Genomic DNA, 14,469 nt, shown 5'->3' with positions numbered 1-14,469 from the left:
TCTTCAGTGAAGACAAAAGCCAAGTCAAGTCAGATTTAGGGGTGTTGAGGAATGTGCTTCCTCTCCTTAATGAACAGTGCCCAAATGCCATCATGATCCTAACTGCCCATCTCAGAAAATCCTTCTGGGAAAAAGAAAAGCAAAGCTCAACTGGACTATTTCAGAAGACTGATGCACTGCCCATTTCATCCCAGAGCTGTGTGGGACCACTCTGCTTTCCCCCACTCTTGCAATCAATAATGCAAGACTTTGAACACAAGAGAGGGGATGTTCATCATCCAGCACGGAGCAAAACACAGTCCCCAGGAACAGAAAACCCAATCCCATGAAGGAAACAAGTGAAACACAAAGCAAACAGCATCCAGGTCCTTCTTCCCACTCATTAAACAAGGCCCCCCAGATGCAGTGTTCTTAGGATACAGACTTCCCTTCAGCATCACACACTGACAAAGGCACAAAGGTTACCCAGTGGTTTGCAAATAAAGATTTCTAGCATGATTTTTCCCAAAGAGCTTTAATTCTGGGCAAAGTTACAACAACATGAAATAAAAAAAAGAAAAAAAAAATTACGGTAAGAACACTACAAATAAAATACATTTCTCCAACTTGAAAATTCAAATAATTAAAAAGAAAGGATAGAAATTTTAAAACACTGTACTAAAAAAAAAAAGGTGCCACCAATGGGCCATGCTCAGTCCCAACTATCATAAAAGCTGGTTTGAAAGGCACTAATGTTGCATTTGGTCTTAAAAGGTGTAGTCAGAAGCTTCTAACACAGCACAGTCCAGTGTTTAATAACATGAGTGGGATTTAGTTGCAATATTCTAACCACCTATTGAAAACTTTGGGATGCTTTACTGAGTAAATGACACCTTACCTGTAACGTGGGAGCCTTCACTGAAATAATTTTCTTTGCAGTGACCCCAGCCCTTAATTGTCAGCCTCTAACAGTCCAGTGGTGAAGCTGACAAATTCTTCTGTGTTTCAGTAATTGTTAATGTTTACATGTGTTGCCAAAAATGTGGAATTTGTGCTGTAAGGGCAGGCACAGCTGCCAACTGCAGCTCACAAAAGAGCTGTTTAATGATACAGTCCACTTAGCAATCAGAATCAAGGCCAGTGCTTTTAATTCACCCTCCCTCCCAGGACAACCTGCTGCTCTCCAGCTCATCACTTCCTGCTGCCAGGAAATGTGCACATTTTTGTTGAGCTTTTTTTTTTTTTTCTTCCCCCCAGTGAAACATTTCTTTGTGGAACTTTGCACTGGAGGGAAAATTACTGTAGGCCAAGAATGGTGCACCCCAAAGCATTGAAAAGAGCAAGAAAAGCTTCGTAGTTTATTGATAGTTTAACCTTAAGAAAATCACGTTCCTAATAACATCTTCTGCATTACTCGGCTGCTGCCTGGAAATATGGGAACAAAATGAAAGGATTTTACATAGATGAACATCCCACAAGTCAGGTGAGCTACAAAACAGGAACATCAACCAGGTGGATCCTCTAAATGCACCCTGGAGCCCAGAGAGAGCCCTCCACAACTCAGCTCATTTCCATCCCTGTATTCATGCAGAAGATCCCTGCACCAGACAGCCAAGGCCACCAACTTTAACCGGAATCCATGCAAAAAAAAAAAAAAAGGTATTGGAAAAGAAAAAATAAAAGGTAAAAAAAAAAAGGAAAAAAAAAAAGAGAGGGAAAGATGCTTGCAGGATGGAGGCCAAACAATGTTATTTGGCCTGTTTGCTGACAGCTTTGCAGTCCCAACACAGATGGAAGAGTCAAACTCTGCTCTCCCCTTCCACACCTGAGGCACTCAGAGAAGGAAAACATTCATTGCAATGAAGCACACGGTGCTCTTTTCATCAGGAGAAGCCACAAATGTTTAAGACTTCTTCTCTTGGGAGCACAGAGTTTTAAACCAGAAATAAAACCCAAGTTGCGTGGATTTTTTTCAAAAGGTCACTTAAGTCTCTGCTGCTTCCTCATCTTCCAGAGCATCCACGTGTTTATATTGTTTCCAGGCCTTTAAATTACATTTTCTGAGAATGGCTCCCAGTTGATTCCCGGGCCCCACCTCGTAGGTGTAAGGGAATTCTGTTCCTTGTTTCCTTTCGTACACCGAATGCATGGTCTGTTCCCACAACACAGGTGACACCACCTGCTTCACTAACAGCTTCCTGATGTGCTTGGAGTGCATGTACTTTCGGCCATCCACGTTGGAATACACACACAGCAGCGGTTTCTGGATCTCGATGGATTTCAGGACTTCGGCCAAAGGCTCTACTGCTGGTTCCATAAGTCTGGTATGAAAAGCCCCACTGACTGGGAGCATTTTTGTACGGGTAAAATAGTATTTTCGGGCATTCTGCTGCAAATACTCCAAAGCCTGTAACAGGGAGAGAGGGAGAAAGTGAGAGTCTTGTAGAACAAAGGTTTGCCCCACAAGAACCACCTCATCAGACTTATGGTGATAAAGGGATTCCTCTTCCAACCCAACAACTGAAAGATCTCTGCAGGAATTCTGGGTGTCCTAAAAGAATCACAGAATCAACTAGGATCACTACAATCAACTGAACACGTGCTGGAAAAAACCCCCACTTTTTGGACAAACTAAGGCCGTACATAACACCCACGCAGAAGTGCAAAGCAACAGTTTTAAAAGAGTGAAACGCCAAGTTCAGCTGAAGGAACAGTTACCGTGAAGCAGTAGTTAGTTATCCCGCAGCAGTACCTGTAAGTGTCCTGCAATGACTCTGCTGTCCGGGAACAAGTAGTTGGAGACCGTGCACACGGGGTTCTCAATGCCCAGCGACTCGCAGTGTTTGCGGGCTTCCAGGCAGGCAAATTTGTAATTCGCCTCTGGCCGGCCCATAACCGAGAGCATCCCGCTGGGAACAGCCTCGGCCGCCTTCTGCATGGCCTCGGCGCGCACCTTCACCGCGTACAGCGCTGGGGAGAGACAACACGGCCGGGTAAATAAACGCCTTAAAAAAAAAAGCGTCCCAGCGGGAACACGCCGGGAAGGGGCTCGCGATGCTTTTGGGGGGGAAGGGGGGTGGGAGATCCCCCGGGGAGGGTTCCAGAGGCACCTTCGGCAAAGCCCAGCGCTCCAGCGAACACCAGCGCCGCGAACTCGCCCACGCTGTACCCGGCGGCCGCCACGCAGCGCTCCACGACCTGCGGGACACAGCGCGGCCCAGCCCCGCATCAGCCCGGGGGAGCCCCCGGGGCCCGAACCGGCCGAGGGGGAGCCCCCGGGGCCCGAACCGGCCGAGGGGGAGCCCCGAGAAGCGCCCCTTCCCCCCCCGCTCACCTCAGGCCGCCGGTGGTTGAGCTTCTCCACGGCGGCCAGGGAGGCGACGAACACGGCGGGCTGGCAGTGCTGGGTGCGGTCCAGCGCGTCCCGCGGCCCCTCCAGGCACAGCGCCAGCAGGTCGTAGCCCAGCACCTTCTCGGCCAGGCGGAACATGTCCCGCACGCCGGGGTAGCCCAGCAGCCCGCGGCACATCCCCACGCACTGGCTGCCCTGCCCGGGGAACAGCAGCACCGTGCCCTCCCGGGGGCACCGCCGCTCCCGCCTCGCCGCCGCCGGCGCCCCCCCCGCCTCGCCCGGCTCCACCGAGCTCTGCAGGAGGTCGCTCAGCGTCGCCCCATCGCCGGGGCCCCGGGAGCTGAGCCGCCGGCCCGCAGCGCCGCGGAGGCCGCCGCGCCCGCTGCAGCCAGCGAGCCGCCATGGCGCCCACACGGCCCGGCCGCCCATGGCCAACCCGCACGGGGCGTTGCCGCGGCAACGGGGCGGACCCGCCTGAGGGGGCAGCGAGGGAGGGGAGGGAGGGAAGGCAGGCCGGGAACCGAGCGGGGAAGGAGGGATGGAAGGAGGCCGGGAAACCCCGGCACTCACCGCCCGGCGCTCCGCCCGCCCAGCGCCCAGACCCCGCCTCGGGGCCGGAGCAGCGCGGGCGGTGCCGGGGGCGGGCGCTGCCCCAGCGCGGCACAGCGGGAGGAGGCGCGACCGGCGGCGGCGGAGCGAGGTACCGCGGTGTTCCTGGGGTGGGATAGAATGGGATGAGATGGGGTGGGGTGGGATGTGGAACGCAGCCGGAGGGTCCGCCCGCCCCAGCCCCATCCCCAGCCCCAGCCCCAGCCCCAGCGCGGGTCCCGGCGGCTCCCGGCGGCTCCCGCAGCACTTTGGGGTGCGTTTGTCCCGCTCCCCCGGCCGGGGATGATCATCATCCAGCAGCCCCCGCCGGATGCACACACGGTCCGCCGGGACCCCGGGGCAGCTTATCCGGGTGGGTTTATCCCGCGGGGGGAGGGACCTGCTCCCCCGGGCAGGACGGGACACCCGGGATGGAGGCGCCGGGACACCCGGGATGGAGGCGCCGGGACACCCGGGATGGAGCCGCCGGGACACCCGGGATGGAGGCGCCGGGACACCCGGGATGGAGGCGCCGGGACACCCGGGATGGAGCCGCCGGGACGGGGCTGCGGCGGCTCCGGGGCTTGGGGAGAACAGCCACGGCTGCTCCGTGCCGGCGTTTGGCGTGGGAAGGGCTTAAAAAAGAACTTAAAAAACCAAAAACAACCCCCCCCCCCCCCCCAAGAAAATAAGGAAGCCCCTTATTGATTTTTATCCGGCGTATGAGTTTCCCGGCGGTTCGCAGCTGCCCGGCCGTGCCCGCGGTCCCCGTTCCTCTGATGTGCCCTGTGATGTTCCTCGCTCTGCCCTGTGCCCTTCGCTCTCTGCACTCGGCTGAAGTTTTCAGGCCGCTCTCAATAACTAAAGGCCTCTTCCTTCGGTAACATTTCTTCCTTCGGTAACGTTTCTTTAAGGCTGAAAGAAAGGGCTTGGGGTTTTTCTTCCGAATTTTTGGGTAGTACTCGCAAATCAGCGCGAAACGCTCTGCGGTATAATTCGAGCGTTCAGTGGCAAGATTATTTAAAATAAAAAAAAAAAGAAAGAAAAAAGTGAAAGTTGCCGTGCCAGAGTTGCAATTGTGTAATAACTTTGCACCATGTAAAGGTTATGAAACAGCATCAAGCATTGAGTCAGAGCAGCTCAGTAAAAGAGACTTTTACTGTGTTAGTACAAGGTGGGAGAAGGAAATGCATCACAGGGGTCACAACAGCAAAAGGGTGCAGTCTGTGTGTGAAGCATTTGAGACTTAGCAGTGGTGATGCATTTTACCCCGTCAGAATACCTGGCAAGCTGAAAAGAGTCAGGCCTAGGCAGCACTTAAACCAGAAATATCCAGGAGAAACTTAATTTTTTTGTTAAGAGAAGGTGTGGATGATGAAGAAGAACCTACAGCAGGACGTTTGTGGCTGTTTGGAATGAAGGGGTGTTTTGTCTGCATGCAGAGGGTTTAATGTAAACAGACATAGGGAAAATTAGAAGAGATTGAGCAGCAAATGGCAAATTATTGCCTGGGAAGCTTTTGTTCCAGTATACATTTCAGTTCCCTGTATGTAAACCTTCAGTAAATCATAGATGTATTTGCACAACTTGTGCTCTGCCACTTTAAAAGAAGTGTGACCTGGGCAGTGAGATTTTCTGTTTCTATCCCTACACCTTGCATTATATGCTTAAATAAACACTATTTTTTTCAATTAGAAACACTTATTATAAACATATATTGTACACTTGTTAGATACATTATATAAGATTTATTGTTTGAAGTGTCACTGTTACTTGGGATTATGTAGCAAAGAAAAGGCTACTTTTTTGTGGAAGCTGTTTTCTGTGTCACAAACTGTGACATAACTTTGGTTTTAGTCTTGCAGTTTCCCAGGACTTAAAGCCCCAACACACACACATAGTTTATCAATATAAATTAAGCAAGTTGAACTAGTGGATTTTTTCCCCTTTGTTTCTCCTTTTACTCTTTGTAGCTGGAATCAGCTTTGGGCAAGTGAGATGTTTTGAATACCTAGAAAAATTATTGCAACGTGTGTAAAAGCAGCCTCCACTGGACTGCTGAACCTGCCTGAAGTCACAGAAAACGGGCAGGATGATGAAGAACATGTTGCAGAGCAGAGATAAGAAGTGGAAACAGAAATAAGCAAGTTAAGAGCGTGTGAGAAGAAAATATTTCCAACTGTGATGGTTCTTTCAGACAGTACCTGCTGGGTACACTGCAGATACCATCTACAGACATCCAGGTTTCCTCAGGATGGAAATCAGGGTGCAAGAATATTGTGCAACTCGCCCTGAAGTGAAGCTGGGATAGGATTGGGAAAGTAGTTATTATTTCTAGGTTGTGTAATCCTGATGCAGCTCAGAGGGGCTGTGTTAGCAAGTCTGTGGTGTGTAATTTATCACCAAGTCGTTTCAGAGTATCAGCAATACACTAAAAGGAACTAAAAAGGCTGAGGGACCTCTGTGGCTACATTACTTTCAAAAAATGTACTGGGTGTTCTATGAACCTCTCACACTGCACAGGTCACCAAATAAATGCCTTAGCACTGACAGAATGCTCTCCACTGCATCCTTGTCTTTTACTTTCTCCCTTGCTAAAGACTCACATGAAGTAAGACAAGACAAAGCTTCTTCCATAACCAGCTAGTGTGTTCCCTGAGTTAACTACTGCTTTTTGTGGGGAATTGACAGTAGTAGTTAATCTCTTGGGAAATACAATTAATCAGTAGTAATAGTGGTCAAAAGACTGGGACACCAACATTCAATTCAAGCCAGCAGGTCCAGTCTGTTCACTTGAATTTCCTCCCCTTCGCTGTTCACCAGTGGCTTCACTTTTCTTGTTGCTTTGCTTTGTGCCTTCCCTGTTTCTATTTGCCTGCCTGGTTTCCTTTCTCCCATCACTTAAGGATTATTGCAGTGCATTCCCTACCTCATTTCTTCACTAATGACTGCAACAGAGCAGTGTTCAGCACTCTCAGTTTACACAACACTTTCAGACTTTCTTCCCTGGGGGGAAGCTGACAGAACCCCTGACAAAGTCCAGTTGCTTAACACTGCAGGAAACCACCCTCCTATTGTTACATCCAAATAAAACATAAACTCCTTTGGGTTCTTGCTTACCACTTTTTTACAAAATAGTATTTGACAGCCACACAGGAGCTGCACAGATGACAGCACGTGTAGAGAACTAATCCTGGTGTTTGTTCTCCCTGTAGGCAAAGCACAAGCAGAGGGTTAAAAATTGGTGAGATCTTATTAACTTTAAATTTAAGATGCACCCTGGTAAAAAGCAGGTCGAATCCATCAGGCAGGAGTATGACAGCAATGAGCTATGCAGATTTTTTCCTCTCTGCCTTGTCCATCCTTCACCCAAGACCTAAGTGATCCTGTTCTCTCCTTCTCCCCAGCCTTAGTTATGAATTCTTCTGTGCTTGTTTTTTTCAGCCATTCATTCTTTTGTCCTGTTTTTGACCTTGTATTGCTTTGTCTGCTGCCTTTTTTGTGTGCTTTTTTATTAATTTTTGGCTTCCCCCAAGGCCTGACCACAGCCCAGCCCCTACACACCCTTTCTTGTGTGCTCCTTACAACCTTTCTCATCCCTGCATGCTTTACCAGCCCCTCCCTGCTCTCGGTTTTGCCTTCCAAATTCCACTCTGGTTTTATCACCAGGATTTCTGTTGATCCCGTGGACTGTGGTCCCAGCCACTGAAATCTCTTCAGTAGATCTGCAGAGCTGTGTGGGCAGAGCCCTGAGTACAGGGACAAAAACCAAAATGCAGGAGCTCCCTTGCTGGCCAGGCTTGTCCCTCATCTCCAAACAGAAATCCATCATGTCAGAGCTGCCACAATGCAACAAAATCTTTGCTCCATTTCCTACCAGTTACAAGTGGGATTTCCTCTTCCCAAATCCCTGCCTCCTCATCCCAGCAGTGCTGACCTTAGCAATGGAAGTTTTTAGATGCAGGGAAAGACAAGAGCCAAGACAATATCAATATGGCACTTTTCTCTGACAAGCCTCTGCAATGCTTGTTGCTTTAAAACTCTTTTATCCCCTGGGCCTTCCACAGGTGCTCTCTCCTCACTGCTGCAACCTTCCCTTCCTGCTGCCTTAACAGAGGAACAGGAATTGGGTGGATTTGCCTACTTCATATTTGAAAAAAAACAACTTTTCAGTCCTGCCCTTTTTTACTGTAGCTCTGATCTGTTTACATTTCAGTAAACTAAACACAGCTCTTCTGTAGCACTTGGCTTTTGGCCAGAAAGTCTGCAGTGAAGCTTCTTCCTCCTTCCTTGCTCGCTGTTTTTTCCTGCTGCCTTGTGCTCTTAACTAAAGCAGCCCGGCCCAGCAGAGCCAGGCAGTGCTTAGTCCCACTTCTGTAGGTGGATTTAATCCAGGCAGTGCTTAGTCCCACTTCTGTAGGTGGATTTAATCCAGGCAGTGCTTAGTCCCACTTCTGTAGGTGGATTTAATCCAGGCAGTGCTTAGTCCCACTTCTGTAGGTGGATTTAATCCAGTTCACTTTCCAGGCTGCAGCTGATCGAATGCTTCACGGAGGAGCCACGGGTGGGCTCCCCATTTATCCGCTGAGATCTCCTTGTTTACAAAACATCACTGAAGTCGTTGCCTTCTCATTGTCTGGTGTTCGTTTTTCAGAGGCAGCTTCTCAAATGTCCATTAGTACTTCACAACCCTCTTACAGGCCCCACTGAGCATCCTCAGCAAGCTTTTGAGGCTAAAAGCTGCAGTACAACACATAACATTATTTTGCACGTGCTCTTTTCTCACTCTTGGCTGTGCCTTTTCACTGAGTGAATGGACTTTCTGGTGAATGCAGAAGTACCTCTTACTGCATTTTTTTATTTTCCAAGTACAGCTCCTGTCATATCAAACTGCTTTATTCCTCTGGCATACTTATGGGTATGAAATAAACACCCTTAAGGGATATTTATGAAGGTAAAATTCGGTAATTTTAGTGGACACAGCTGAGAGAGAAGTAAAGGGTCCTGCCACCCCCATTCCCAATTCACAGGAGTGTTGTTCAGTGAAGCTGGAACAAGATCCATTAATTTCTCAGTGACCAGTGTAGGCTGTGGATCAAATCTCACACATGTACATCTTTTAAAATCTGCTAAAAAGGGAAACTTTTTGTGCCAATCAACATGTTTGGTTTTGTTCCAGGTTCACTGTCTCCATGGAGGTGGTATCAGCCTGGGCCCCAGCAGTGGGGTTCACACTCCTGCCCCATGCAGGGGGATTTCTAGGAGGCACTATAACCAAAAAGGAAATCCCAACGTGGTATCAAACTCTGCAGAAGCCATCCTGGTGTCCACCTAACTGGGTGTTTGCTCCTGTGTGGGGAACTCTCTATACATCCATGGGGTATGTTTTTAAGGCACTTCACCTGATCTCAAAGTTCCTTACTGTGCAATGCCTGACCAGAGAACTATCACTGTACTCCTGTGGCTCTGTGTTTGTAAGAAACTGTGTCAAGCTGCCTGTTGGACGGGTAGAAACCTGTTTGGGGAGTTGTGTGTGGGTCTGATGGGACATTTTGTATGCACAGGCATCCACATCAAAAGCAGGAGGTTGAAAAGCTGCCACTAATTTGCTCTCCTCGTTCATTCTGAGGGAGAGACCTGCCAAGCTGCAGCACTGGGATTTCTTCTAAGTATGTCCTTCAGTAGTTTTAGGAAAATTAAAACCAAATAAATGTGAGGGGCAAGGAGGAAAATTAGGATAGAACTGTTCTAACAGAGCTCAATTAAAACAAACCAAAATCAAAACATACATGTCCTCCCAAGTAAAACTTCCAGGCTGCTAAACTGTAAATGCTTGAAACACACACTGTCTCCTTTAACTCGTTTAAAATACCTGACAGCACAACAAGTGCTGTCAAATGAACAAGGAATCACAAGGCCAAGTACCATTCCCACAGGAACCATGAGAGATTATTAATACTGTATTTTGGCAGTGTGACTGTTACTTTTAATATGATGTAGCAAAAATATTTGTAGAGGTAGGTTGTCTCAGGAGTTTGGGAAGTTTTGATCCTCCTCCCTGCTCTAGAAGCACCAACACCACGTGCTTTGGTGTAAACTGTGCTGAGCTGTGCCTACCAAAGTTCATTATGTTTTTTCCTAGCTCTCAAACACACATTGTTGCTAACCCAATAATAATTTTTGGGCTGTAATATGCCTTTTTTGGCTCACCCCACCCATTTCTCCCACCATTTTAAGTGACTTGTAGTTTGTGTATAGCACTGGGTTAACTATATAAACTCTCATAGAGACCAGATCTTCTCCCAGTGAACATTACACAGTCACCCTGCAGGTTATCTTAAATACCAGACCACCTGCTGCAAAACACATTCCATTGGAATCAGATCATTACTGTCCTGTGAATAAAAACATGCCTTTTATCAAAGAGACAAGAGCTGGGTGGCCTTCCCAGCTTCCTTCAAGGTGACTGCACAGTTTGAAACCCTGTTCCTGGATTCCTCATCATAAACCTGGGTATCAGCTTAAAAACCTTGAAAAAAAAAAAATCCAAGTTGTCACAGCTTATCCCTTATTTTAGTGATAGCAGAATCAGTATGTCAGAAGGTGGATGGTCTCAGCTCTGTACTGTACATTCAGCTCAGTGAAAAGATCACACTTATTACCAGGCTTTTCTCCTGTAATCCACCATGCACACACACACACATTCCTTAAATGATCAGGACATTTAATTCCTTCAGAATTCCTTCTACTTAGGAGACTGTTAAGTTTCTAATGTTTACCCTGCCCCCTCCTTTCTTTTGCTTTTATTATTCTCTGCAATCAAACTGCCAAAATATCAAAGCTGCATTGTTCAGTCCCTATGAAAGTAATGGCCAAGAAGCAAGTTTGGGTCACTAAGTGGGTTAAACAAACAAACAAAAAAATCCTTCTTGTATAACCTACCAATGAAGACAAACTTCTTGCAATTACTCCTGTGGATGTTTGTCTGCTCCTGAAGAAATAATTCCTACAAGTTGGTCTCCATTGTTGCTCCACTGCCAGGAGAAATACAAATGAGCCCTGTGCTGTCCAGTTCAGTTCACAGCCTGTATCAGCTTCCAATTCTGAAACAATTCAGGATGGTGGCATTTTATCCAAGGGATTCTACTGTAGTTACCTGGAAAGGCTGTGCAGCCATTTGGACTGAAATCTAAGTCAAATGAGCAAAAGAAACAGTCTTAGCTGATGAATGTTCCCTGTTCTACTCAGGTTTCTTCAGTGCAAAAATAAACCTGACATTAGTAGAGCTCCCAAATCCTGGCTTTAGCAGCTTGTAAGGTCCCTCCAGTGAACTGTTCTTCTGTGGTATTAAAATCTGTTCAAAATCTTTTGGGAAGATCTTTCAGTAGCCAGGATCCTGCAGACAGGAGGGTGCTGGGTGCTCCTTGTGGTTAATTCCACAGCTCTCCTAACATGTTTGTTCTCCCCACCTTTGTCCCCTCCCTTCCAAAAAGTGACTGAAGGGTTCCTCCTGCTCTAATACCATCCTTCCCCATACTCAGCTGTGCCTTGGGATGCCACTCAGTTCCTATTTCTCCAACATTCATTTCATCCACTTAAAAACTTCAGTGGGTTGTGATTTTTTTATTAAATCTTTAAAGCACCATCTCCCAGGACCGAAATGAAGTTTCTTCACTATTTGCATCTTAAGACTTGCTTCCATCTCAACATTCTCTTTTGAGACTGAAATGCAGGAGGTCATCTCACCTAGAAGTGACAACTCTGGCAGGACTGGGAATTTTTCTCTCTCCACGTTGTTATCCAAAGCAGTTGGTCCACCCTGTGCTTTCAGTTGCTCTGCCAAGTAGTGCCTGTATATGTACTTTTTCCAAATTAATCTATTATTAATCTCTTTCATTTGATCAAGAATGTGTGGTAGCTTTTCTAAGCAGTGCAGTGAATTCCACCTTCCCTTCTCTCCCTACAGATACGGCTCCTACCTGGTGTGGAAGGAACTGGGAGGCTTCAAGGAGAAGTCAGTGGTTCCCCTGGGTCTGTATGCAGGGCAGCTGGCACTAAACTGGGCATGGACCCCAGTGTTTTTTGGAGCTCACAAAATGGGATGGGTAGGTGGAAAACTAAAGTTTCTTAGTCAAAGGCTTCTACTCCTATTTGCAAGGTGCTCAGATGAAATGTTTGTGTCACAATCTTGAGCCTGAGTACAGAAAAAAAGGCTTGCAGAGGTTTTCTAAAATTCTCTTTAATGCATGCCAGCAGCCACCTGAGAGGATTTGCCTCTCTAGAGCATCCTTAGATGTGTGGATTTCAAGCAGCTCTTCCAGCCAATCTTTGGTAAAAGCTCTGGGTGACTAGAAAATGGAAACATTTATGCCTTACTACAATTCTCAGGCAAACAGCAGCGATAAGAAGCTTATTATTACAACATTATTCAGGTAATCAACACCCATTTGAGAAGAGACTCATTTTCTGCAGTTCTCTGAAAAAACTTGGCTCAAAAATAAAAAAATAAAATATTTGCCTGGTTCTGTAGATATACATGAGACACTGTAACAGGGGAAGACTTTGCAATGCCCTTTTCCTGCACCTGTTATATCATTTTATGAGTTGAACTGATTCTTAACTCAGCAGAGATCTGTTTTTTTATTTTGCTGACTGGTTTTCTGAGAAGGAATTAGCTCCCAGGGGGACAGAGCCAGGTGGGAAGAACCACACAAAGACTGTGGAGTCAAGGAAATGCAACGAGGGAAAACAACACTGACCACCTTCTGTGTTCCAGGGCTTGGTGACTCTCCTGCTCACAACTGGGACAGCAACAGCTACAGCTGCTTCCTGGTACAACATCAACAGAACAGCAGCTTATTTGATGGTTCCTTATTTAGCCTGGCTCACCATGGCTTCTGCACTCAACTATCGGATCTGGAAGGACAATCCCAGCAAGAAAAAACCTGAATAACCAGTGTTTGGCCAGAAAGATTGGGGTTTTTTTCCACAATAATTTTTTTATACATAAAAGTTATGGCCTTATTTTATTTTTAGCTGAACTACTCACACCATTAGTTTGCTAATTACAAGCTGACAAAGCAGTACTTGTCAAAACAAATGTGCCTTTACCAGGCAAGTCACTGACTGGGTTTTACAGCAAACTAAAAAGTGGTGTTGATTTAAAAGTACTAATGCTACAATGTGACAGCATTATATTTTATATGACAGCAGCACTTTTAACTGTTCCCAGAAATAAGCAGGAACTCCATCATGTTCAGAGGAAGAAATCCAGCCACATACCAACCCAGCTTCCAGAAAGGTGCTCCCAACAGTGACAGGGATGACTGTGGCCTGAATCTCTCATGTTCACCACCAGGCACAGTCCCACTGCAGCTGCCAGATATTTGTCTTCTGGTCATTGTACTCTGGAAACATTGAAGACAAGCTTTTTTTAACAATTTGTGCCTTCCTACTCTGAAGCAAGGCACATCCTACTGTCAGCTGAATGCATTAAACTACGTGGAAAACTTACCTTGTTCCTTGCTTGTGTTGCTTTTAAATTGTTTGGAGCAGAAGGTAACAGGACTTTATCTTAAAGACAGCCCCTTTATCTCTTCTCCTCACACTGCACTGGGCAAGACAAAATAGGAAACTCAGAGCACCTGTGAAGAAACTGTGAGGCCCCACCTTCCCCTTTAGATCCACAGGCACTTCCTTACATGTTTTCAGATCCTCTGAAGGCATGAAGTGCCTTTTGCTCTCCTACAAGTGACAAATACATCTGAATGTCTCCTTACATCCATCAGGATATCCTACATCACAGCCAAACCTTTTCCCTGCACTGGAGGCAGTCACACCACCTGTGCTTTAGCACTTCACCACGTTTCTTTAATCAAGTTTACTGGTCCAAAGCAGTCCTGATTCATGAGCAGGAGGCTCTGAGCACCACTTCTGGCTGTGCAATCCAATTTTCCTAAGTCCCAGATGGTTTATTTCTCCAGCCTGTGTTCCAGTCAGTGGGAAGAAGTGGGTTTCTGCAGACCAGCCTGAAAGAGCCTAAAATACCCCTTTCCCTTCCTGATCACAAGGGATAATGTGCTGCATATTCACAAAGTTTGGAGCAAGGCTTAGAACATTTCCACAATTTTATAACTATACTCTGCTCTCAAACACATCCTGATTGCTGCAAACTGGCTGAAATAATGACTATCCACCCAATATATATGTCCTGACAGCAGGATTTTTTTTGCAACCCTAAATTTCAGCCAGTTACTCTGATCTGAGGAAAGAAGACAGATTAGGGATAATTAATTTCAAGCTGACACCCCACTCCCAAACACCTCTTCCTTAGGGCCTAAACTTTGAAGTCCAAAGACTGCTTGGGCTTCTAGGAGTTTTCCAAATCTTTTTCATTCCTTCAGGCTGCTTCTGCATTCCTGTGCTGCCCTTGGCACTGCCTCCTCCTTACTGACCCCTTCTCAAAAATCTGATTTTTTTAAAAGATGACAGCCAGCATCCTTAAAGGGTTCCTAAAACCTGTGGGTTTGGTTTGCCTCTTTTTAAATACA

The 14,469-nt window shown here is 46.9% G+C and overlaps 3 protein-coding genes across 7 annotated transcripts; 1 reads left to right on the top strand and 2 right to left on the bottom strand.

The window, feature by feature from the left end:
* Positions 1 to 495: 495 nt before the first annotated feature.
* MCAT (malonyl-CoA-acyl carrier protein transacylase) lies at positions 496 to 3,948 on the bottom strand. Its single transcript, XM_051772467.1, has 4 exons — positions 3,314 to 3,948; positions 3,090 to 3,177; positions 2,732 to 2,949; positions 496 to 2,386 (listed from the first exon to the last, which is right to left on the bottom strand). Exons 1-4 carry the CDS (start codon positions 3,758 to 3,760, stop codon positions 1,964 to 1,966), a joined length of 1,176 nt encoding a protein of 391 aa, XP_051628427.1. The 5' UTR covers positions 3,761 to 3,948; the 3' UTR covers positions 496 to 1,963.
* TSPO (translocator protein) lies at positions 3,890 to 13,432 on the top strand. Its single transcript, XM_051772485.1, has 4 exons — positions 3,890 to 4,031; positions 9,099 to 9,299; positions 11,886 to 12,024; positions 12,696 to 13,432. Exons 2-4 carry the CDS (start codon positions 9,112 to 9,114, stop codon positions 12,870 to 12,872), a joined length of 504 nt encoding a protein of 167 aa, XP_051628445.1. The 5' UTR covers positions 3,890 to 4,031; positions 9,099 to 9,111; the 3' UTR covers positions 12,873 to 13,432.
* LOC127463257 (uncharacterized) lies at positions 4,043 to 11,630 on the bottom strand. 5 transcript variants are annotated; one of them, XR_007900708.1, is made up of 3 exons: positions 10,862 to 11,630; positions 7,040 to 7,128; positions 4,043 to 4,834 (listed from the first exon to the last, which is right to left on the bottom strand). XR_007900708.1 is itself a non-coding variant. In XM_051772493.1 (3 exons), exons 2-3 carry the CDS (start codon positions 6,146 to 6,148, stop codon positions 4,299 to 4,301), a joined length of 630 nt encoding a protein of 209 aa, XP_051628453.1. In that variant the 5' UTR covers positions 6,149 to 6,221; positions 7,040 to 8,027; the 3' UTR covers positions 4,043 to 4,298. The 5 variants fall into 5 exon arrangements, 1 of the variants encoding a protein (XP_051628453.1); XR_007900710.1 differs by lacking the exon at positions 10,862 to 11,630 and adding an exon at positions 6,124 to 6,221 and having other exon boundaries at positions 7,040 to 8,027; XM_051772493.1 differs by lacking the exon at positions 10,862 to 11,630 and adding an exon at positions 6,124 to 6,221 and having other exon boundaries at positions 4,043 to 4,903; positions 7,040 to 8,027.
* Positions 13,433 to 14,469: the final 1,037 nt, after the last annotated feature.

The sequence above is a fragment of the Manacus candei genome, unplaced genomic scaffold (genome assembly GCF_025592945.1).
Source record: "Manacus candei isolate 608988 ecotype Guabito, Panama unplaced genomic scaffold, ASM2559294v1 h1tg000153l, whole genome shotgun sequence".
NCBI classification, from domain to species: Eukaryota; Metazoa; Chordata; class Aves; order Passeriformes; family Pipridae; genus Manacus; species Manacus candei.
This window is presented reverse-complemented; position numbering and strand designations above follow the sequence as displayed.

Bases quoted from the DNA above. Each gene is read 5' to 3' on its own strand.
- MCAT (XM_051772467.1), bottom strand. From the start codon at position 3,760: ATGGGCGGCCGGGCCGTGTGGGCGCCATGGCGGCTCGCTGGCTGCAGC. The intron at 2,950-3,089 runs GTGCCTCTGGAA...GTCTCTCCCCAG, and splicing joins AGCGCTGGGCTTTGCCGAAG to CGCTGTACGCGGTGAAGGTG. The intron at 2,387-2,731 runs GTACTGCTGCGG...TCCCTGTTACAG, and splicing joins TCATTGCAGGACACTTACAG to GCTTTGGAGTATTTGCAGCA.
- LOC127463257 (XM_051772493.1), bottom strand. From the start codon at position 6,148: ATGGTATCTGCAGTGTACCCAGCAG. The intron at 4,904-6,123 runs GTACTGTCTGAA...ATTATACCGCAG, and splicing joins ATCTGCAGTGTACCCAGCAG to AGCGTTTCGCGCTGATTTGC.
- TSPO (XM_051772485.1), top strand. From the start codon at position 9,112: ATGGAGGTGGTATCAGCCTGGGCCCCAGCAGTGGGGTTCACACTCCTG. The intron at 9,300-11,885 runs GTATGTTTTTAA...CTCTCCCTACAG, and splicing joins ACTCTCTATACATCCATGGG to ATACGGCTCCTACCTGGTGT. The intron at 12,025-12,695 runs GTAGGTGGAAAA...TCTGTGTTCCAG, and splicing joins GAGCTCACAAAATGGGATGG to GGCTTGGTGACTCTCCTGCT.